The following is a 23,892-nucleotide window of genomic DNA, read 5'->3' as shown; positions in this document are numbered from 1 at the left end:
CTTGCTTGAAGTGGAAATCTGACTACATTAAAGAGAACAGAACATGTATTAACTTGACTTAAATATCCTGTGGGCTAGCTCCTAGTTCAACTGAGTTATTTTCTTCCTTTCTGCTCTCTTGATCTCTAGACTACAACTTAAAATATCAGTCTCCTCTTCTGTAAAAGCTTGCCCTTTCTAAATTCTCTGAGATACCCTTCCCTATGCTTCTAGATGCCCTTTTGCTGTTTTCTGCATTGTTTCTTCAGTCATTCATTTAGTTCTTGGCTCCAAATTTTTCTTATGTTTAACATCTCAAGAAAACACCTAATTTGAATTGATTCTGTAAAGAAAATATTTTTGTGTGAAATAGGGAATTCACAGGGTGGAGGCTGCACATCCTGAAGGTCCTTTTGAATAAATGGTTCATTGAGAGTATTTGCGTGGCCAAATAATGTATTGAGTTGTTGGAAAGTCCATGACCCATTTTTGCTTGAAAAACATAGAAGAAATACATCACAATTTTTCTGACAACTCCGTATTTTGTAATGCATCGTTTGCACTGTTAGTACCATGGAAGGCAGTGGGGAAGGACAACAGGCAAATGAGATTCTTTGAAATCTAGAAACTTGAAATTATCTCTAGATTAGAAGGGACTTCATTAAAGTGTTTCCTTGCCAGAGGTGATTTACCAGGAATATAGTGTGAGAAATGAAACCATAAAAAGACAGTACTTCTTTTTAACTAGTAGGAACAAAATTGGATTAAAGTAGTATTTTTACTTATTTAATAACAAGATAATTAATGATAAAATATCTTCACTGCTCCTACCTGTTGTTGAAATTAGTACAGTAAGTAAGGTTTCTACAGCCCAACTGGCAAGGTTCTCGAACATCTGCCAAACAGGTCAACATGGACACTTCCACTGGATTAAATTCACAAAAGCGATCAAACTCTTGCCAACTCTGTGTATTGCCCCAGCTCATGCTATAAAGTTTGGTACAAAGTTCTCTGAAACAAAAGTACAAATGCAGAAACATAAATAAGCCAAATGAATAAATATTTAATTTGCATTAAGTTAAAAAACTATGACTTATACTTTAGAACATAAAAGGTACAAAACCCCCAAAACTGAGATCACTTAGTATGCAGGCCCAGAAAAAGGCATCTTTCAGTGGGGCTTCTTCTATCATTCATCTCTTTCCTTTTTGTCATGGTTCCTAGAAAGCTCAGTGCTGAATTTAATGCTTAATGATAATCTTTATTCTTGGCACAAACATTTCTGATTTCTGTTTTATCTTTTCTTAAAGTAAGCTAACACATTTGGTTTTATCTCCACAAAGATATATTTCACTATGTTTCTGTTTTAATCACAGGAGGTAAAAGTAACAAAGATCTCAGATTTCTTTTAAGAAACATTGCAGACTTAAGAGTTTACTGGTTTTCCTAAAAAACTATTCCAAAACTACTTACAGCCCTTAAGAAATACCAAAGCATCCTAAACGTAAAGGTTTATGAATTCCAAAGCTGCTCTATACTATTATAGTTAACACATGCCATTTTTATTTTCAGTATTTGATTACATGAGCTTAAAATGAATAGCTATCATAATATTTGCATTATTTCCAAAATGCTTTCACTAAATTGAATTTTTCATTCATAAACGTATGCATGAGAACATTTTAATACTGCTAAAATTTGCAAAGACAAAAGCAAAATTCTTCACTCCTGTCACACTTTATTTGACTCATAACTACACCAGGAGGAAGGTACCTTATAGAGGTTTCATTTAGTTACTCTACCCAAATGCACAGAGCCTATTGTTGAGGTGCTGCTTAAAAGCACTGGATATGCAGTGGTGAACAAAAAGATAAGGGTCTTGCTCTCAGTAGAGGGTACACACCACAGGAATGTGGAGATCAAGTCACATCAGTGTTTTCATCTGGAACCCAGTCCTCTCTCTAGTCTTTAACTATATGACCTTGGATGGTCATTTAACATCTCAGAGTTAGTTTTCTTAAGCAAACTGGAACTACCTTAAGATGACATCAATCAATGTTTTAAGGGTTCAGAGGATGAAATAAGATGTAGTGAAAGAATTCACATATCAAAAAAAAAAAAAAAACCTTTTCAGTGTAAGAGAGGGCAAATAGCATTTGTTATGCAGTTATTCTGGGAGAGCAGATTCATTTCATTCTAATCTCTAGTGGCTTTGGGACATAATTCTTCTACGGACATTAAAAGAATCACTCAGCATCCCTTGAATGAATATATTTATTAACTCCTATCAGCAGTTCAATTTTCTTAATTACAAGACCGACTTAATTTCTCTTTAAGCCCTTCTGTTAATTTTCTTCGGATATTTTACAAAGTTTTAATATCTTTGGGCAAGCTGTTCTAAGTACAATTTTTTTGTTGTTGAGATTTTCCTCTTTATCCTCTTCCTCTCTTTTTTGTAGTAACATTAGCTTACATTACTCTAGTAAGCATCAAGTTTACTAGATTACATTTTCTCACCCTGCCCACTACCAAATGTTCAGTCACCATCTACCACAGCACTTAGCTCCTTCTACCTATTTCCTGCCCCTATGACAGATCATTAAAGGTCCATCCAAGTGAGAAACCACAAGAAAGATGGTTTCATTCCTAGTATGTCATATTCATTTCAGGATATTTTAGTCCTGTGTGATCTATTTTTGCTCAAAATACCTCTAATAAAGCAAAGTTCTATTTCATCTATTTTTTACCATGACCTTAGTTTAGTTATTTCCATTTATTCTTGTCTCTAGATTGTATTTTCTCCATCCTACACTATATTGTTCTATTTTTGTTGCTAAGTATATCATCCAAAAGAACACTTATACACTAACTTGGACATAAGTGCCAATCCAGTTACTGACCAATATATACAGAAGGTTAAGTTGAAAGTTTCATAATTTAGCAAAAAGAATATCCCCTAAATGTCATATCAAAAATCTTACTTGATGATAACCTTGAAGGTTGAGTCCATCTTCCACTATCCTTAACTATTTATTGCCTTGCCAATGCTAATCTCCAAACCCTAACACACAATGCTTTTAGCAGTCAGTACAAAACAGTGTTTTGTGTACACATAATGCTCAAGAAATATTTGCTGGATGAAAAAACACTTTATATCTTCTAAACTCTTAGGTCTACACATCTCAAGAATATCACATGTATTCCAAGTCCTACAAGCATTAGTTAAAATGCTATTTTTCTATTGAATTTAATAAAGAAAAATGAGATACTGACCTACAGGTTGAAGTATTTGCTTTAGAACAACAATGCAATTTAGCCCCATCAAGGCCCGTAGAGGGAGGTGGGTGTAAGGTGACTCCAGGGTGAACAGACTGTGAACTTTCAAGAAAACACTGCCAAAGAGGATCCTGAGGCAAGGGCTGGTTCTTACAGCCCTCGATGAGGCCATCAACAATCTCCATTTCTGTTTTTTTAGACATCAGAATTCTCTTGCAGGCATTTTGGCATGCATGGTCTTCAGCTCTGTCACAGCAATATAAACCTATATTTCCAGAATATAAGTGGCATAATCAGTTGTTTCATGTCACACACTGCTCAGAACTCTGCGGTGTACTGGAAACCACCACTACCCTGAGTTCAATGTGCACTGCATACATGGTAGACCAAATGCTCCATTGCTTTGCAGTGGAGCAAACAGGCAAGAAGTCAAAGTGGACATAGTACCTTTTGCTAGAATTCACTATTATCCCTAATCATGGAGAGCCTATTCTCATCCCTATATGTACAGCTTCTCACACCTAGTAAGCCCTCACATACAAGCCATTTTATGTTATTAAAAAGGTATCGTAGGACCCTCCCTGGTGGCGCAGCGGATTAAAGCACAACACAAAGAAGCTTAAACCACTTCCTCATGAGTTCGATTCCCGCCTGCCCCGGAGGAGATCCACATGGCGAGGCAGACCTCTCCTGACCTGCCCGCTGCTCCCCTCAGCAGTGTACTTCGTCAACTGCCTGTTCTGTACCCCACTCTGTCTCTGGTGAATCCTCTCACCCTTTGCATCTCTGACCTGTACCCCAGTTCTGTACGAATAAATAAATAAATCTTTAAAAAAAAAAAAGGTATCGTAGATCAAACTGGAATTATTTTGTTATAGAAACATGCCTGAAAGGAATTATGTTCTTGATGTAATGAGAGATGACTAATCTTAGTTGTAATAACCACAAATACCATATTTTGAAGATCCTGGGATATGAAGGTTTTACATTATCAGTGTAAGTTAATTAAGTTGTAAGTTCAATAATACAATAGATTAATGTGATAGCTATTTGCGTCTACCTTTACCTCTAGCAAGATACCAATTTGCCTCCACCTTTAATTGTCTGCAAAGAATCAGAAAGTGAAAGAACATTTTTACTAGATGATAGAATTCAGAAGGCCTTCTTTCTCATGCCTTTGACTGTTTAAGAAACCCATCCAGGCATATCTGTAGCTTTCTTTTCCAGGTCCTGTATGGATTAGCACAGATTTTTAAAATGATTTTACTTCTGCTTTTAAAGCATCTGTCTGCTTTTCTTCTTTTATTTTTGAGCTGCTAATGCCTTAGCTTCAGCAGCACACTTGTATGGCCTGAATGTCAGTGAAGACAGATCTGCCTTTAAAATAATGAATGGAGGTTATTGGTAGCAAACATTTCAATCATTGTCTGATTTTCAGTAGTGACAGCCAGATGTCCTAAGTTCTGTTTTCATTGCTGGCCTATGCTGAGTCTAGAAAAACACCTTTCAATATCCCAGTGTAAATCAAAACAGTAGCATCTGGCCAGATTTAGTTTTTTGTCAGTCTGGTTGATTGTATGGTTCTCTAAAGTCAAACACCACAAACTAAGCTGAGGTTTTGGGGACCTCATCAGGCGCAGGTTCCTGAGTTAAGCTTTGATTTTAAAAAGTATCAGGATCTCCATGCTTATGTGAAATAAGCCAGAAAGAAAAAGAAAAATACTGGACAGTTTCACTCATAGCAGGAGTATAAAAGATGGGGGGGAGGAGGGAGGAAATAATAATGAACAACGATATACCAAAGATATTTTATGGGGGTGGAGTGGGAAATGGGATAAAAAAAAAAAAGGGGTTGGGGGGAGGTTCACTGGACTATGGTGATGGCACACAGGTGATCTGGTGGATGGGAAGCCCATGGGGATTACAACTGAGCTGGAAAAAGGCACAAAATGATGTAAAAATAAACTATTATATTAAAAAAAAATTCTGGGGTGGAAAAAAGTTTCAGGATCTCCTCTCATTTTCAAGATATTTTTATTGCAAAAGTTATACTATTTGTTGAGAAAAATTCAAACACTACAGATATGTATAATGTGGAAACATATGAATGGAACTAAAAATGTATCACTTTATTCTGTATTTTGGACTTCTTCCTGTGTAAACATATCTTTTTTCTTTTGTTGCTTTTAGCATTATATAACATATAGATCATAATTTAATCAGTTTAAATCAAATCCTACTGAGGGTTATGTAAATTATTTGTAATTTCTCTCTGTTATCATCCATGTAGTGAACATCCTTCATACACAGATACAATGTATTTTTGCAAAGTTGTGAGTATTCTTGCTAGATAAATTCTGAGAAATGGAATTAGCAGCTCAAAAGATTAGGTCCTGGCCCAGTGGTTCTCAGCAGGAGCAGTGTCCAGAGAGATTCTAGACACAGGCAGAAGTGTTTCCGGTTTCTACAATGATTAGGGGCATGGGCCTTCAGGCATAGTCTCACACGGCCTAAGCTGTCTCCCAATGGGTGACAGTGCACCTGTGGAGAACCACTGCAACAGTTTTCTTTCTACATTAAATTAAAGGCTATTTGAAATGATCATGGTCATAAACCAACTTCCCTCCAACATATCCAAACCAATGAATTCTCCAGCCCTCAGAATAGAGTGTCTGATCTTCATTCTCTCAATAGCTCCATCTTTCTTGGTGGACAATAATGTCCAATCTGGAGGATTGGTGCTTCCCAAATGACCCAGATTTTAGATACATACAAAACTTTTTTTTTCCATTTTATGAATCACTTTACCAAAGATTGAAATGAAAGGCACATGCCCATTTTACTTACTATCTGTTGGGTTCCTCATTGGGTAAGACTGAGTATAATTGTTCACACAGTGTATTAACTGTGGACTAACAGAGGCACAATAGTTTTCCACTGCTTTGATTTGAGATGGACCAGGAGAAGAGTCTGTTCGAAAAATGGCTTGACAGTATTCACGACAATTTGTGTGATGGCCTGCGTAACTGCAACAAACTGAGCCCACTATGGGGGAGAGAAAGGAGATGATGTTGAAATGGAAATAGCTACTGGTTAACATTAAATCATCATCATCATCACAATGATGGAACAACAGATGTCTTTATGAATATGGGAAATAAAATGGTGTCATAGGATACAAATACTGAATCAGCACAGCTCCAGGAACACGTGGGGCTCCCTCCATGTAAGAAGATTCTAGATACGACAGAAGTGTTTTTGTTTTTCCGCAATGACTGGGGGCACCAGTGTTAAGGTACAGTCTCATACCGCCTAAGCTGTTTCCCAACCTGGGAACAGTGTGCCTGTGGAGAACTACTGCAACCGTTTCTTTCTACATTAAATTTGTAGAGATTTATAAGCAAAGTGAAACAAAATAAAATCCCAAATAACATACACATGTATGTAACAGGACCAGCAGAAACAGGAATATCTCATAAATGTTATAACAATGTAACTATATCTTGAAACGAAATCCTAAAAATTCTCTACTGTTTAAATCTCTCCAAGAATGTGCCTAAGTTGAAAGTCTTCACCTTATAGTTGATATGCCCTACATGGTACTGAAAAGTAAAACCCACATGTGAAGAAAATATGATTCTGAATTTATGTATTTTTAAAAATCAAAGGGAACAATTTAAAGTATCAGGAAAGCCAGGGGAGCAGGTAGGGGTGGGAGCAGATGTGCATTTACAATGAAGATGAGCAAGGAGAGGCTAAGGACTCTGTACTTGGTTCGAGGTAACCATATAAAGATATGGCACCCAGGATATTTCTGATATTTATCAGAAATGGTTGTGGAAGGAATCAGAATCAGGTTTCTGGTCAGTCCCATAGATCAGAGAATGAGCAGGAAATTCAGGTGACATCCAGGAATAATAAGAAAAAATCATATACAATGAACTAAACTAGGACTGGACTAATGGAGGCCAGAATTTCTTGTAGCAGGAAATTCATAACTATTTCAAGTCAAGGTCTTGAAAGTAAGGTCTTGACTTGAAATTACTACTAAATTCACTGTATTTTTTTGCTGAATTATTCATTTCATCATAAGTAACACATTTTTAAAGTTAGATATAATTTACATATAAAATTACATTGGCTTTGGGAGTCCAATACAATGATTCAATGACATCCACCCCCACAAAAAAAGAATTGTTAATTGGTTACATTTATCACTGTCAACCTAAATGAGGATAAATTAAGATGGCGATGGAGAATGCTGAGGACAGAGGACACAATAAAAACAGAACAAGGATGCCTATATCCTGACTCCCTCATTAGGGAACAACGTGGGAGAACATGCCCAGAGATTCCCTTGGAAATCTTGAACTAAGCCTCAATTAGAAAGAGTAGAAGATAAAGTATAGATAGTAATGAATCTTATACCTCACTGCTAGGCTAATTAAACAACTCTTTGTTCCTCAGTGGTGCTTCTCATCTCCAACTGCGCTATCCACTCCCCATCACCTGGAATTCCATTCCTCCAGTCTCCACGTTTCACACCTTGTCCATCCTTCAAGGCCCACCTCAGCTACCAGCTCTAGGAAGTCACTTCTAAGCGCCCCTGCAGATATGATGTCACCTTCCTCTAGACTGGCAAAGAACTTTACCACCATGCTATCCCACATTCCCCATGTCCCGGGGTTATTGGTGTATGGGTTGTGTTCTGCCAGATGTGTTTGCCCAGCCTACAGCACGTGGACAATGTCCACTGAGTGAGTGGGGAGGCGGCTGTGGCCCAGCCTGCCTTAAGGGGGTGGGTTGGTGGTATTTCACTTCTGAAAGTGATCCCATTCATTCAAATGGGAAATGATCTTCCTCCACATCTAGCACTAGCGTCTGCTTTGTAAATCTGCAGTTAGGATTTGGGAATTGTTCTAATTCTTGAATTGCCTGAAGGATTCAGAGTATGGGGCTATTAGAATCTCACTGCACACAGGTGCCAGCAAATAGTTTACTTATAGTTTACACAAGCCATGGTCTCGACATGTTATTAACAGCTAAATCATATTCTCTCACTGTGCTCTGCTCTGTGGACTGCTTATATAATCATTGACAAAATACTTACTTTCATTTCTGCTAATGCAACTGAAAAGAGCATTCTGTAAATTAAAGAAAAACAAACAGCAATTAACAGCTATACAGAATTCTAATTTTGTTCCACTTTATGGTTACATAGAAATTAGGTATCAAATATTCATTTCTTCTCTAAATCCAAGACAGAAAGCAAAGAGGCTATGAAACTACATATGGTAAAAAGGGAAACCATTTTATAACATATATTGGGGATTAAGAGGATCACCCTATGCCATAAGCTGACCCATTATAGCAAACCAAGTTTATGTAAAGCTGTAACAATAGCTTTACTACATATATATGTGGACAAAATAATACAGTAATCTCAATTATTTCTTGCAGGCTGGGACATTTAGGAAAATATGTATCTCATATAGTCACATTTTAGAGTAGAAAGGACTTTAGAGATCTTCTCTGATTGTCCTCAAACATGACCATGAACTATAATCACCTGAGCTCCTTACTCTAAGACTGCACAATCTGAATCTGAGAAGCAGCACAGAAATCTAAATTTTAAACAAGGTTTCAGTGATGACTCTTATGTAGCCATACTTGGGCTACTTGAGGAATCTATCTACCATTTTATAGAAAAAGAAAGTTTCCTCAATAGGGTAGAGAGAGACTGCCCAATATTACTGGGCAAGTCACAAACAGAGCCCGGGACTAGAAATGCTGTTTCTAGCGCTCTTAAATCACTATTCAGAAAACATCACACTAAGTGCTTGGAAAATAAGGAGCAAAATAATACAAAGAGTAAAAACATTATTGTAAAACCATTTGGATAGTCACATCTTATAACTCACAACTTGAAGAAACATGAGTTCTAAGATAATAAGGGCAGAAGTAAAAGATGAATGGAAATCAAATGCACTCTTGAATCAGGATGAGTTAGCTCTTGTAGCTAAAACACAAGCTGGCTTTATGCTGTGGGCTTGTTAAAACACCAGGTTTATGGCTTCTCCCAGGTGCACAGCAGGTTAAAGTACAGCACTAAGAAGCTAAAGCCACTTCCTTAGGAGTTCGATCCCCGCCTGCCCCGGAGGTGACCACATGGCGTGGTAGACCTCTCCTGACCTGCCTGCTGCTCCCCTCAGCAGTGTACTTCATCAGTTCTGCCTGTTCACAACCCACTCTGTCTTTAGTGAATCCTCTCACCACAGCTATGCCTCTGGCCTGTATCCCAATTCTGTATGCATAAATAAATCTTTTTAAAAAGTTTAAAAAAAAAAACGCACATACCAGGTTTATTTACTGACATTTAAAATCTACCTTCAAGCACTGACCCATACAAATAGCTGTGTGAAGCTGCACCCAGTTCATTTTCCCCACTAAACAATATTCTAGATATTAGATAGAAATTAACCATTTTTTTTAAAATTTATCCATCCATGCATATAGAGCTGGGGTACAGGTCAGAGGTGCAGGGGCAGTGAGAGGACTCACCAGAGACAGAGTGGGGAGCAGAACAGGCCAATCAATGAAGTACACTGCTGAGGGGAGCAGCGGCAGGTCAGGAGAGGTCTGCGAGCCATGTGGTCACCTCCGGGGCAGGCAGGGATCGAACTCCTAAGGAAGTGGCTTCAGCTTCCCAGTGTTGCGCTTTAACCTGCTGCGCCACCAGGGAGGGCCTAACCATCCTTTTTATTCACTTAAAGTAAAACAAAATACTGCCAACCCCTACCCCTTCACCCCCCCCCCCACACACACACGTCACAGAAAAGGGTAGTGAGTTCAGCCAGCACAAATTCTTTCTGCTCGAGATTTCATGAGGAGCACAGGGTAGAGAAAGTAAATAGTCTTGTACTATAATAGTGATTGTTTCAATATCTCTCTTCATTCTGTTTCTTTTAGTTTGATAGTTTCATGAGACCCCTCTACCTGGATTCACTGGCTTCAGGAACACTTTCAATAAAATGATCTAAAAGAATATTACAAAGCAAACTGTTACCAACTTTCTAATCCCTTTTAATTGGATGAATATAATTTTTGCTGATAAGTTAGTTATTCCTTTTGGCTTTTGGGTTTTTTTGTTTTGTTTGTTAACCTTACATGTGAAGAAATGTGTCTATCATCTTGGTGGCTGTCCTGCATTGCATGACCCAATTTCTACTTTTAGTATCTGCCAGTTACTCTTAAAGTCTCTAAAGCAGTGGTTCTCAATCTGGGGATGACTTTGCCTCCAGGGGTCATTTGATAGTGTTTAATTTTGTTACCATAATTAGAGAGGGGTAAGGGGAAGAAAAGTGTATGCTAGTGGTATCTAGGAGATAGAATAGGCCAGATATACCACTTAAACATTCTACAATATGCTCTCCCCACATAACAATACCCAGCCCCAAAAGTCCACAGCACCAAGGTAGATTAAGAACCTCTGCTCTACAGACTGTCAACTTTGTTCAAACTGAATTCTAAAAAAAACTAACCTTACAAATAAGTATTATTCTGGGCCAGCCCTGTGGTCACTTAGTTTCAGGAAGAGGTATTAAAGGACACAAAACCTAAAAAGATAACTCTACAGAAGCCAGAGTCTGAGACAAGAAAGAAGAAGTAGTATGGACCTGAGCTTCCCTCCACACAGGCAACAGAAAATGATGGTGCCCAGGCTGTCTCACCCGCTGGCTGTGTGGTAAATGACATTTCCTTGGAACACAGACATGCCTCTTTGTTTACATTTGCACACAGCTACTTCACATTGCAATGAAAGAGTTGAGTTGAAAATAGCAATCACAGGGCCTTCCAGCCTACATTTCAGCAATTTGACCACTTATAGAAAAAGTGTGCCAACCCCGGTGTCAAAGGGCACAGTTGATGTCCAGTGATCAGAGATGCTCTGCAAATGTCCTCCTTTTGTTTACTGTTCATTGTGAGATCTTTTAAGCATAGGTTTATCCTTGCTTGTTCAGACTAAAAAATTTTATAATTTCACATGTCGGATATGCTTTCACATATCTATCTTTACCAGTTTTAAGGTTTAAAAGAATGTCCCTTCATTCAAAGTACAGAAGTGTTCCCTTATCTGTAGGGGATACATTCCAGGACAACCAGTGATATCTGAAACCAGAGAGTGCTGAACCCTATTATGCTTTTTTTTCTTAGTTACATACATGCCTATAATAAAGTGTAACCTACAAATTAGGCGCAGTAAGAAAATAACAATGATAACCAATAGTAAAATGAAATGATTATAACAATATCCAGCAGTAGTAGTTATATGAATGTGGTCTATTCCAAAATACCTGATTGGCCACCACATTTGTGGACCACTATTGCCTATAAGAATCAGTTACAGAGAAAAGTGAAATTATGGTTGAGCAGATCCTGGTGCTCGATGAAGTCATCACTTCTCAGTTGGTAACTTTACACTTGTCATGGAGTCTGATCTTACTACCTGCATAGAAACTGTTCCTTAAGTAACTATTGTCTCAGGAATTACACCTAAGGTATAAACTATTCACAACTCTTTATACTGCTTGAACTGCTGTGGTTATTTTGGCAGAGCTTAGGACATACATATGTTAATTAGAGTTTGCTTAGAGTTTTCATTTCCTTTTTTAAAACCTTCACAATTAGTTTATGAATATGATCCAGGACTCAAATGTTCACTATTCCTCCTCAAATTACATAAACAGATGCAAATGGAAAGACTCCAATTCAAAATTATATAACACAACAGCACTCCACCATAAGCTTGTAAAATTACATGAATATTCACTATTTTAAAACACCGGCATTTTAAGAGAACAAAATCTCAAAAACACAGAATTATCAAATTGCTCTCCAAATTGCTAAACAAATAAACATCTGATCCTAACGGATGAGTTTGGGTTTAAAAAAAAAAGTCAAATTCAGCAAAGTTGAATAATTTATATCATGTTTAAGTGTCTTCTCCCTTTCATGTCTATTTGATTTACAAAAGGGCAAACCATAATGTAGGCAAAAATAATCAATATAAAGTGCAATATCAGAGTTTTTTAAATTGCCTCAATTAAAAATGTCATTAGTTTAGACTCTAGTTTCCTAAATGATATATACTACCTTTCTGTAGACAACTCACTCCTTTTAAAGAAGAAAAATTGAAATGTAAGTCTGTACCAGATTTATTTTTAAACTGTCCAGTGCACTTTGTATGTTAATACACTACCGAAAATGTCTTTAACTAGCCCTGTCCTGGTGGTATTTTCAATAGTCACTCACCTCGCCTGGCACAGTGTGGGTCTTCTTGGTGCACAACATTAATTAGTTTTCTTTTTAAAGATGTATTTATTTATGCATATGAACTGGGGCACAGGCCAGAAGTGCAGGGGCGGTGAGAGGATTCACCAGAGACAGAGTGGGGAGCAGAACAGGCAGACTGACTGAAATACACTGCTGAGGGGAGAAGTGGGCGGGTCAGGTGAGGTCTGCTGCACCTTGTGGGTCACTTCCCTGGCCAGAGATCGAACATGCACTGAAGCGGCGGTGGCTCTCTTTGCAGTACTCTGCTTTAACCTGTTGTGCCACCAGGGAGGGCTCCACACTGATTAGTTTCATATGGGGGCGGAGTTTTTCACCTTCATTTATTTCTGATACAGCTTATATAAAATAATTGTTTTGTTAACTGAATACCATTCTGTAATTGCAAAAAAAAAAAGTTATAATTGTTTTATTGATATTCTGATTACTTCTTAGAAAACTTTGAGAAGTTAATTGAAGAAACTGGGTGCTTCTTGTGCTCTTCCCAGCAAGTTTGCCCCAAAATTGTATATATAATGACATTTTGCCTCTTGGATTAGGAATACCTTTGTCCACATTTGATTATTTTTTTTCATGAGGCAGAGTCACCCAGTGCCTATCCAGGACTTACCTGTCCTGGTACTATGTCTATGGAGCGTAATGTACTGCAATGACTGTGACAGTGGAAGCCTGATTCCTCAAGACAGCTGGGGTTTTAGTAAATTCTAAAGGATTGCAAATGTCTGAGCGCCATCTGGTGGCAACAGCAGGAGGTACCTGAGGATTTGTGCTCATTGAGCCCATTTTAACAATCTGTCACCAATACTATCTGCACTGTACCTCCATGTAACAGTTTCCCACACCATGCATCTTACTTTAAAATAGATGAAAATTAGGGTCCTCCCTGGTGGCACAACGGGTTAAAGCACAGCACTATGAAGCTATTGTAGCCACTGAATCATGAGTTCGATCCCCTACCAGGGAGGTGATCCTCATGGCACAGCAGACCTCTCCTTACCTGCCCAGTGCTCCCCTCAGCACTGTATTTCAGTCAATCTGCTTGTTTGTTCTGCTTCCTACTCCATCTCTGGTGAGTGCTCTCACCCCCTCACCCCCACCTCTCGGTCTGTACTATAGTTCTGTATGTATAAATAAATAAATCTTTTTTTTTTTTTTTAAGATTTATTTATCTGTGCATACAGAACTGGGGTACAGGCCAGAGTCAGGGGCGGTGAGAGGCTTCACCAGAGACAGAGTGGGGAGCAGAACAGGCAGATCGACGAAGTACACTGCTGAGGGGAGCAGCGGGCGGGTCAGAAGAGGTCTGCCGCGCCATGTGGTCACCTCCAGGTCAGGCGGGAATCGAACTCATGCGGAAGTAGTTTCAGCTTCTTAGTGCTGTGTTTTTAACCCTCTGCGCCACCAGGGACAGCCAAATAAATACATCTTTTAAAAAATAAAATAAATCAAAATTAATATTCCTGAAGTGAGACCATGCCACAACCACAGAGCCCAAAGAACACATCAGTGTACCGGAGCTGACAAGATCCTAAGACATCTCCAAATTCAAAAGCCTACACAAGAGAGAACTGAGGAGCTCGGTATACACAGTGAGCAAAAGGCAGGCAGTTTGCAAGTATACCCCATGATGCTGTAAGAGGGCTCTGGGTTCACTTTTGTGAATGCATCCCATGCAAAGCTGAATTTACGTCTACAGAGTAATCTATTTTAACATTCTGTTCTTAAAATCAGCAACTTAAGTTTGTAAACAAAAACACAACTGAAACATTTTCTTGAGGCTAATATTTTTTCCCTTAAAAAGCACTGGATCAGGACATCTTTCCTCAGGGCACTGCCTGCCCTACTCCCACTGCAGTTAGCCCCTCATCTAGTGGGCGGAGCAGGGGATCTGTGGCCAAACCTAGCAGAAAAATTGAAAGAGAGTTAAGTCAAAGTCAAGGAGCCCTATGCAATCACTCATGCCACGCTGACCTTCCCTTTGGGAGGAGGAACCATTGGGGAGCTGGGAGGTAGGCTCTGCCAGGTTGGTCTCTTGCTCAAACACTGGTTCTTCAGGTTTACTTTAGTAGTTGCCCACCATTTTACTTCAGTTGACCCCTCTTCAACATTTCTCCACTGTACACTTGTCTCGATCAACCCTTTCTACTAGCTCTCCCAGTTCTCCTTTCCCATCCTCCCCAGTGGTAATGATGAAAAGAAACAAACTTTTTTCACATGAAACTTGTGGAAAAAGAGAAAAGCAGGTTTGAATTTGGGATGTTTAAGTCATTTCTGGATAAAGAGCCAAAAGAACACATTTTATAAACTGTTATGCTTCCTATTCCCAATGTTGCTAATTAAAACTAATGGGCTCTCTGTTCCCAAGGCTTTAATAAATAAAATCTTTTGCATTTCACAGATGGACTGAAATGTCACCCAGTTTTAAGTTTTCCATTTCCTAGAAGAATCTAGTTCATCTAACACTAAGTTGGAGATTAATAACTGACCTTTAAAAACAGACATTTTTGTAAACCTATACTCGTTGTGGATACCATGGCTGTCATAACATTGATGTGACTAGAACAAAAAGTCTACTATTCTGACATGGATATCGTCATACAACTGGTTCTTTGATTTTTCAGCCTACCAAATAATACACATCATTTCAAAAGCTGGATAAAAATGAACACCCAAAACTGAAATAAGAGAACAGTTTAGGTCTAGATTGTTCAGAGAAGTTTGCTGATTATCACAGGAGAGCAATTAATTGGCTGGAAGTAAATTCACTAGCAAGTTATATACACAGGTCAAAACAAAGTCTAGAACAGTATCAAGTCTGTGTCTATGGCAGGTTGCCTGCAGGAATAGCCCCAATTATTCACATCTCCCTGGGTCTCTCATGCTAACTCTGGACTTAGACATGCTCTGGTCAAGTGGGCAGTGGCAGGCTCGGAGCAGGAAGAGGCCCAAACATACACCTCTAAGCTTCCATGTCATCTCTGGGGCCCCTGCCACTACTATGGGGAGGCGCCTGAGCTAACCTCAAAAGGGTTGGAAAGACACATGGAAGAGCTGAGCTGACTTAGCCACGGCCTCCAGAGCCAGTCCAGGTCCAGGCTGAGCTGCCAGCTGACTGCAGGTGCACCGTGAGCCCAGACAGAATCACTGGAGGCTGTCACATCCAAACTGCAAGTTGGCGCTTAGATTCAAGAGAAATAAGAAGCTGTTGTTTTAGGCCTTTGAGTTTAGGGATGGCTACGGATACAGTATTCAGTGCTTTCTCTACCCACTTAAAGAACACCTAATTCTTGGAATTAACTCATAAATCTTTTATTTACTCCGAAACAAGGAACCTTGTATAAGTCAGTTGTCCAGAGTGGGAAAATTTTCCATTAAAATTTTTAACTATGAAAACACTAATTTACTGTTGACAAATTTTTATTCACCTTTTAAGTCTTACCTGCTCTGTGAAACCTTTCCTGGACCCTGGGCAAAATTTGTTCTTCCAGGCATCCACGCGTCTTGCACAGACTTCCAGAAATGTATTATCTCACTATAGTAATGGATTACTTGGATTTCTTTCTTCCCATGGTCTAGACTATGAGCTTCTTGCAGCTAGAGGCCAAGTCCTTTATCATTGCACCCCAGGAATAGAACCCTATTCATGTTTAGTCTATCAGTTGGGAGACAGTTCACTGAGCGTGTAGGAATGAGATACAAAGACAGCTGAGACATGGACTCTGTGTCCAGTAACTCAGAGTTTAGCATTAAATGGTGACTTGGAAACAAAGAGCTGCACTGTAAAGTAAAAAATGCCATAATAAAGCATGGAGAGTTTAAAAGGAGCAATCAATCTTAGTGTATGAAGAGGACTAGACGAGAAAGGTTTTAAAGAGGAACTATCTGAGCCAGAATCTGAGGCAAAGGATGCCAGCTAGGCAATGAGGTAGTAGGCAGCATATCTGTAGTATTACTGATGTTTATAGGACAAGTTTCCCCGTCATAGCTGCTTTCAAGTTAAAAACTGGTTCACAAAGTGCTGCACATTTAATAATCAGTTCTCTCTAGCTGGTAGGAGTTGGTTGCAGCATACTATGGGGGTGGGAGTGGGGAATATGAAAGGATCAATTCAAGGAGAGAGAAATCCTTATAGAAAAAAATTAGGTTGCACAACTACAGTTAACCAGCACAGGGCCGATCTGGGGAATTACAAGTAGCATGCTGCATAAGCAGAGAAGGGTAAAGTCAGGAGCCAGAGGCACAGGAATACCGTGGGCCAGCTGAGGAACATGACCTACGGGGGGGGGGAGCTATTCACGAGTTTTAGAGAAGGGAGTGACACCACCACATTTGGGCTTCAAAGAGATCATTCTAGGAGGAGTTGAGATAATTACTTATAGTTATCAGAAAGGAGGCAGAAAAGTTTGAGGAAAGGAAGTAACTAACTGAAGATCTGGAAAGGAGACTGACTGAAGATACAGTACAGAGGTAAATATTGAGAACTTGATAGCCAATTATTTGTGGGAACTGAGAGAGGCTAGAAAACACCTATTAGGATTTTTTAGTGTATGTATCTAGGAAACTGTACTGGAAAAACCAAGCAGAAATGTGAGAAAAATGGTTTTTGTCTGGTAATGTGTGTGTGTTGGGAGAGGGGCAGGAGAGTTGGGTAGCAGTAGAGTAGAGGGAAAAGAAGGTAGGGAGGGTTGACAGCCTGGCTGTTTTCAAATATCAGTTGAACATCAAAAACATACATATCCAGCAGTGATTCAGGAGCTTAGGAAGAGGTCAGCAACAGAATTCTGGAGCTGACATTATATAGAAGCAACTAAACGACAGAAGGTAAGATTGCTAGGGGTAACAACCTGGCCATTTTTATTTCGCCAAGTCACAGGCTCCTCTGACTTGATTCAATTTCCCTTTGGGGTATGATTCAGGTGCCTTCTAAGAATGAACTAGGGAGGAAATACACGAGCATAAGGAGACTGAATAGGAATTAATCTCTTCCCCAAATTGCAATAGAAAATATGACAAAACAGCAAACACGTGGAACATAATGAAGATTTTATGCTCTCTTAAGCCAGTACTGCAGGACCTAATAGGTTTCGCTCTTTTTGGAGCTCATCAGCTGCAGGTAACGGCTCAAATCTATTCTGACCGCTATACCTGTATAGTGTTTTACCATTTATAGAGCTTCTCATTCACGGGCTTCAGTTTACTACATCCTGGTAATTCTCAGAGTTTCCCCAGCATTAACTAAAAGAAGTTTTACAGTTAAGTCCTGAAGGTTTTGCTGGGGAAAGCACCAAGTGACTCCTTTTGCTAATCTCTCAGCACCAACTACACAAAGCCTAAGCTGTCATTTGCCTACAGATGGTCTCCTCTATTCCCAGAGCCACTGCAGACAGATCCAGCACCCAAGGTGTAGGAGGCCTCTAGCTGTCTAGAGAATCCTACTGGTCCTGACATCCCTGCTCTCCTGCCTCTACACTGGGCTAGTTCATCACTGTTTTGGACAGTAACTCTAACATCAAGGTTAACTTAGAGAAAAAGGAACAAAATAAAATTAACACATAGACATCTTTGAATTAAGTCACTTTATTGTGACAGTTCCTGAGGGTACTGTCTATATATCTGATATATTTAAGTACACACTCAAATATGCATGAAACACTGGCATCCAGGAGCAAGATAAGGTATATGGCTACCATTTGTATCATAGAGGTAGAGGAGAATCACACAGACATACACATTTACTTTTTTCATAGGCATATTATTGGTGACTTTAGGAATTGTCTGGCTACTATAGTACAAGAGGTGAGAAAGATAATTTTTTAAGTAAATGTTATTTTGAATTTGGAACCATGTGAATATTCAAAATTAAATTTAACACATGCCTACATACTTCTCTGTGTTCCTAGGTATATGTTGATAAAATGGAGCTGACAGAACTGGAACTCAAAGACTGACTAGCCTTGTTTTTTTTTTTTGGTTTTTAAGGCCTTTGAAAAAAAAATATCCTGAGTCTTAGTCTTATCTCATGGAACCAGAGCCCTTAGGTACCTTAGGTAGAACATTAGTTTAGTTTTGTTTAGCAGTTGTCTAGTCTAAAACACCTTAAGTTAAAAAAAAAGCTAGGAAAAAAGTGAAATGACATTTCTAAAGAGGTTATTTTTAAAAAAAAAGGCATAGAGAAGGATCTATGAAAGAAGAAACAAGTAAAAAGTCTGATGACAAATTTGCAACATTGTACTTCAGTGGCTCACTTAATAAATGGGAAGGTATTTATATGGCCATTTTGTTAGGGGAATGGCAGGTAAGGTCTAACATAGAGGTATGAACTAAATTTATGGGTCTGATTTTAAATTTGTCTCAGCGTTTTAGAACTACTGCCATGTCTTTGTACTTCACTAGCCTCATGTCATCTTCACGTTTATTCTGATATTCCAGAAAGAAAATAACTACCAAAAACCAAAATAAAAATTTTAATCACCATTTTGGTGACTAAAAAAAAAAATGTTTTCAACTATGCAAAAGACTTATACTCTACGTGGCATAGCTCATGGAAAACATGAGTTAGCTTTTACTTTAGTTCTAGTTAGCTGATGTGCACTGAGTGTCTTCACTGCTGGTTTCCAGTTAGCAATGCCTGTGCCAGTCCAGGGGCTGAGTATTCTGAGTATCACCCCTGCGTCTAGCATTGTACACCCATGTGTCCTTGTCCTCAACCAAGGCGGGCCAAGGACCATTTCTACGAAAATGCACGGTGAACTCAGACCCAAGCATGCCCACGACATGTGAACATGTCCATGCTGGAGTGATGCAAGACCTGGTTGATTTTGGTAGCTAGCACCAATCTAACAGGCATGATTCCAAAAGCAGTATGTGAAAATACTGAAGGAATCACTCTTTCTTAGTGCTCAGGCAAAACAGAGCTTTATGTTTCACTGGTTGGACCCAAACATAATTTTAAATGGCATTAAAATTTGTAAATTTCTTAGGAAATCACCTCAGCAGGGATTTTGCAGCAGCTTACCAATAAAGATAAACATTTGTTCCTCCTTCAATATTTACTGATGGACTTCATGCAGAAACAGAATTACTTATTCTCTGAATGTCTAATCAAACTACACAAAACCACTCTGCAGAGTAAATGTTCTCTCCTAAACCTGTAAGCTAAAGAGACAGCTTACACATCTAGTTCACCCAGGGCCACTGAAATGTCAAGGAAAAGATACTAACAGCCTAGTTTTATAAGTTATTCTAATGTTGATAAACAATGTTCCAGTTAAAATAAGTTGCACTATACCCAACTTACCCATTCATTTAAAAACAAAGAGCCACTATTTCTAAGACTAAACTTAAACAATTGTGCGAGTGATTGGTATTTGGGATCTACAACATAGAGCCCTCCTGCTGCATTTAAGTGCTCTAGTCTATTTCTAAATAACCTAAGAAATAAAACCAAGCCTTGATTTGTCCTGAATAATTTGTAGGGTCAGCTTTTAGATAGATATGTTAAAAGCCCTCTTGGCATGTAGATTTTCAGAAAATAGTTGCTTAATTTTAGGCCAAATAAGGGAGGACAAACTGTTAGAGTAAACTACTCTTAGTATGTCTCCCATAGGGCAGCGTTTGTCTCTCTTACCTTTCCTGTCCCGTCCTTCAACACATACTGGAAGACTTCCTAGGGCAATGCAGAAATCCAGACAAGAGAAGGAAGCACACTAAAATAATGGAGGACAGGCTACAGGAGATGGACAGTGTCAGACATCATGGGGGAGAAAAGAAGGAATTTCACAGTTAGCCACTTTGTTCAAGAGAAACTCAAACTAGTTATTTCAAAGGTAGAAAGATAAGGGGGGAAAAAAAGATCTTTTACTTCTTTGTAGCAAGACTCCCTTTCATAAGAACAGAGGAAAGCTGTAGTTAATTTGGAAATTTGTCTTCAGAGGAACAGATATAATTTAGCAAATAGTACAAAGGGATAAAAGATAAAGGAGATTCTCCAATTTAAGAATATTAATCAGGAGATATAATCATATGCTTTGAGAAAAGGAAAAACACCATAATTATAATCTAAAAGCAGTTGAGTTGTTCTTTCTTTCTCCAAGAGAATACAAACTATGAAAAGTAGTAAGAATCCCAATGCTTAATCTCTAAATAATGAATGAGGCATGTGCACTTACACATAATTATCACATTTTACAACAAAGGTCTAGAAATGAAACAAAGTCATCCCAATTGAGAAGCTCCCCACACTCCCCTGCTGGGGCAATCTTCTGGCCTATTTGTGTGACACCTGCCCCAATAACTTCCCCACCAGATACCAGGCACTTGGAATACTACCTTCAGGAGACAGGAGCCCAACAGATTTAGCATAGCCTTTGAAATTTTGTAGTTTTTTTTAACCCCAAATGTAAGATGCTAGGAAAGTTTGCAGTTATTCACACTAGTTAGTACGTTTTTGTTTCTTGGATAAGAGGTAGTTTACAAAAATGAATAACTGAATGGGGTCAAGGGGTAGGAAGAGGGGTAAATATATGGAATCTAAGAAAAACTATTTTACAACCTTGGGTATAGTTGCTTTGTTACGAAAACAGAGGTTTAATACTTTGTATATGTAACTTAGGCATTTACCTAAAATAAACAATTAATTCCAACAAAAGGCAATCAAAGTCATACATTTTTAAGCAAAGTAAACCTCTGTCAAAGCTTTATTTTCTATAAAGTAAAAGGCAATTTTTATAAGAATGAATTCAATTTTAAATTTTAAGTGATTTTATCAACATTGATAATATCTGAATAGTCTATCCAAATTTGTTAAATAAAATGCATACCTCATATTCTTTTCTGCAGACTTTAGAAATGTCATTTTTTGAGGATGCCTAGAAGATAACAAAATTCTCCATTAATTTATTATACATGCTAATTGTCATGAAAAAATGAACAAATTAAAATATGTTCATTGGTGCTGTAGTAGTCCTTATTTCATCAAGGAAAACCTTATGTTAAAGTATTTAAAAGTTCCTAAAATGCAATAAATTTCCTTTGAAATTTCAAATTTATTTAAAACAAACATCAGCCAAAGAACCTACCCAATATGCTAGAACTTCACTCTAATTTTTCAGCTTTAATCTTACATAATAACAGGTCCTTTTGTTATTTTAGAAACTAGATGACTTTGAAGGAAATGTAAATCAGAAGTTTTTTTTAACTGAATTCCACTCTGATGGAATTTTTCTTGGAAGTTCTGCCACAGCAAATTTCCTTGTGAAGCTCTGCCAGGGCATTTATATTTTGCATTTTCTTTAACTCTTCATATTCTAGGTTCTCAAACTGACTTTATGAGCTAGTTTCCTCAGAAAAGATCATATATAAAGAAGAGGTTAACTGAAGAGGAAAAAGTAATGTCAGACAACTAACAAAAGATGATTTTTATATAATTTTCCTAACGAGTTCAAAAAGAAATGATCTCTACAGAAGAGGTTACTGAAGGACAAGTTATTTATCATATCTAAGTGTATAGCTATATAAAACAAGTCAAAATAAATCTGTTGAGGCTGCGTACTCTTCCATGTGGTAACAGTACCCATTTAGAGACATAGTTCTAAGTCGAGGGGTCTGGTCTCTTGATCTATTCTCTCCTGTTTCATCACCTACATTTATACAATTTTGAACAGGCTAGTTGATAAAAACAGGGAAAAGCAAGAAGCAGAATGGACTGATAACTGTTTTGTGTTCTACTAGAACCATTATAGTTCAAATTCTTTGCAAATCAGTTTCATCTCAATGTCTGGAGAACAACAGCCCGCTAGCGAGGCTGGGTGCTGCCCAGAATGCCACACAGTGCAGTGGGCTGCATGAAGAGAAGGTGACATGTGTCTCATATACACCTGTCCAGAGACCAGGCACTAGAAGATAATAGGAAATGGTTTTCCTGTTGTGGTTCAAGGCCGCAATGTCCTATTAAGCTTATTTTCATCCCTTTGAGTATGAGGACCAGGAGACCAGTTTTCCCACAACATCTTGAGGAACCAACCTTTTTGCTAATATACACAGTAAGGAAGAATTTAGGAGTTTAACTTGAGCTGGACCAGAAAATACAAAACCAAGAGAAGACATAATTCACTGTAGGAATCAAGCTCCCCTTAGAAGAAGAGAAAGGCTCAGAGTGAACATGCTCAGAGTGAACCCATGAGGGAAAAAGAGAAGATGAATGCAACCACTGTGTCAACTGCTCTCATCTAAGCATATCCTAAATCACAACCATATCATGTATCAAATCCTGTATCATGACTACATGGAATATTTACAAAGCATGACCACAAAGCACAGAAGGCGTCAACTATATCATTCTTTCTTTCTATGACAGAAAGCAGAGTAAGAAAAGGCTGAAAGCAAGTCTAAAAAGCAGCAAGTCTAAAAGGAAGTGGTCTGGTCAAGAAATGCTGAATTTGCAGCTTTTATAGGTCACATCTTCAAAGGTCTGAGATGGGCAAAGTCCAAGACATATGCACAGCTAGAATTCAAACTGCATTTCACGCTGCTGAGCCTGGCTACGCAGTGTTACCTGCTTGCATGCCTGTCGACACTCCAAGGTAATAGCCAGTTCACAGCAGCCTAAGCCAACCCAGCCATCAGACTTCTTAAACACACCTTAAAAACAAAATGTTTAAATGTTTTGGTCATAAGCATTGTCAAACACAAATAGCATGTATAACTGGTTTGTGGATACCACTTAAAGTCAAAGCAAAAGTCAAGGCAGGAATCAACAGGAAAACTAGCCCAGACAGCAGGCCTTAAATTAACACCTTCCTTCTACCCTACTCCCAGTGCTGTCAGCCTTCTCAGGTCCTCGCATCACAGTGATCAGATCCCTTTTTTTTTTGCTTCTCCCTGTCCCTGACCTAAGCTCTCTTTTGGTCATTCTCACACAAATAAGTAAGGTCTTTTTCCTCACCTTTAGAGTATGAATAAGAAGCAAAGATTACATTTACTTAATAAGCAAGCAAATAAAAATGGCATAAGTATTATTTCATTTTAAATATTAAACATCTAGAATAGCATAAAATCCATGATGCTTTTTAAAAATTGATACTTAGCAAATAGGTGCACTTAATAATTGGACAAAATGACTATTCTGGTTTAATTTATGCATAGCTGCTTATTTCTCCAACCAAATTACTGTGATACTAAAAGGTTATAAAAGGCAATGACTGGCCCTCCCTAGTGGCGCAGCGGGTTAAAGCACCGCACTAAGAAGCTGAAACCACTTCTGCATGAGTTCGATTCCCGCCTGCCCCG

General features: G+C 38.5%; 1 protein-coding gene across 1 annotated transcript in view; it reads right to left on the bottom strand.

Moving 5' to 3' along the window:
* The window catches only part of RECK (reversion-inducing-cysteine-rich protein with kazal motifs), a 71,719-nt gene that overhangs the window by 23,844 nt on the left and 23,983 nt on the right, over window positions 1-23,892 (bottom strand). Inside the window, exons 5-10 of the mRNA XM_004677779.1 lie at window positions 23,159-23,244; window positions 21,426-21,473; window positions 8,366-8,399; window positions 6,103-6,300; window positions 3,253-3,520; window positions 811-990 (exon numbers count right to left, since the gene is read on the bottom strand). Coding sequence (XP_004677836.1) covers window positions 811-990; window positions 3,253-3,520; window positions 6,103-6,300; window positions 8,366-8,399; window positions 21,426-21,473; window positions 23,159-23,244 — 814 coding nt within the window. The remainder of the gene's footprint in view (window positions 1-810; window positions 991-3,252; window positions 3,521-6,102; window positions 6,301-8,365; window positions 8,400-21,425; window positions 21,474-23,158; window positions 23,245-23,892) is intronic.

The sequence above is a fragment of the Condylura cristata genome, unplaced genomic scaffold, assembly GCF_000260355.1.
Source record: "Condylura cristata isolate star-nosed mole 26May11 unplaced genomic scaffold, ConCri1.0 scaffold00006, whole genome shotgun sequence".
In the NCBI taxonomy this organism is placed as follows: domain Eukaryota; kingdom Metazoa; phylum Chordata; class Mammalia; order Eulipotyphla; family Talpidae; genus Condylura; species Condylura cristata.
Note: the sequence above shows the minus strand (reverse complement) of the source record. Positions and strands in the feature narration are given on the sequence as shown.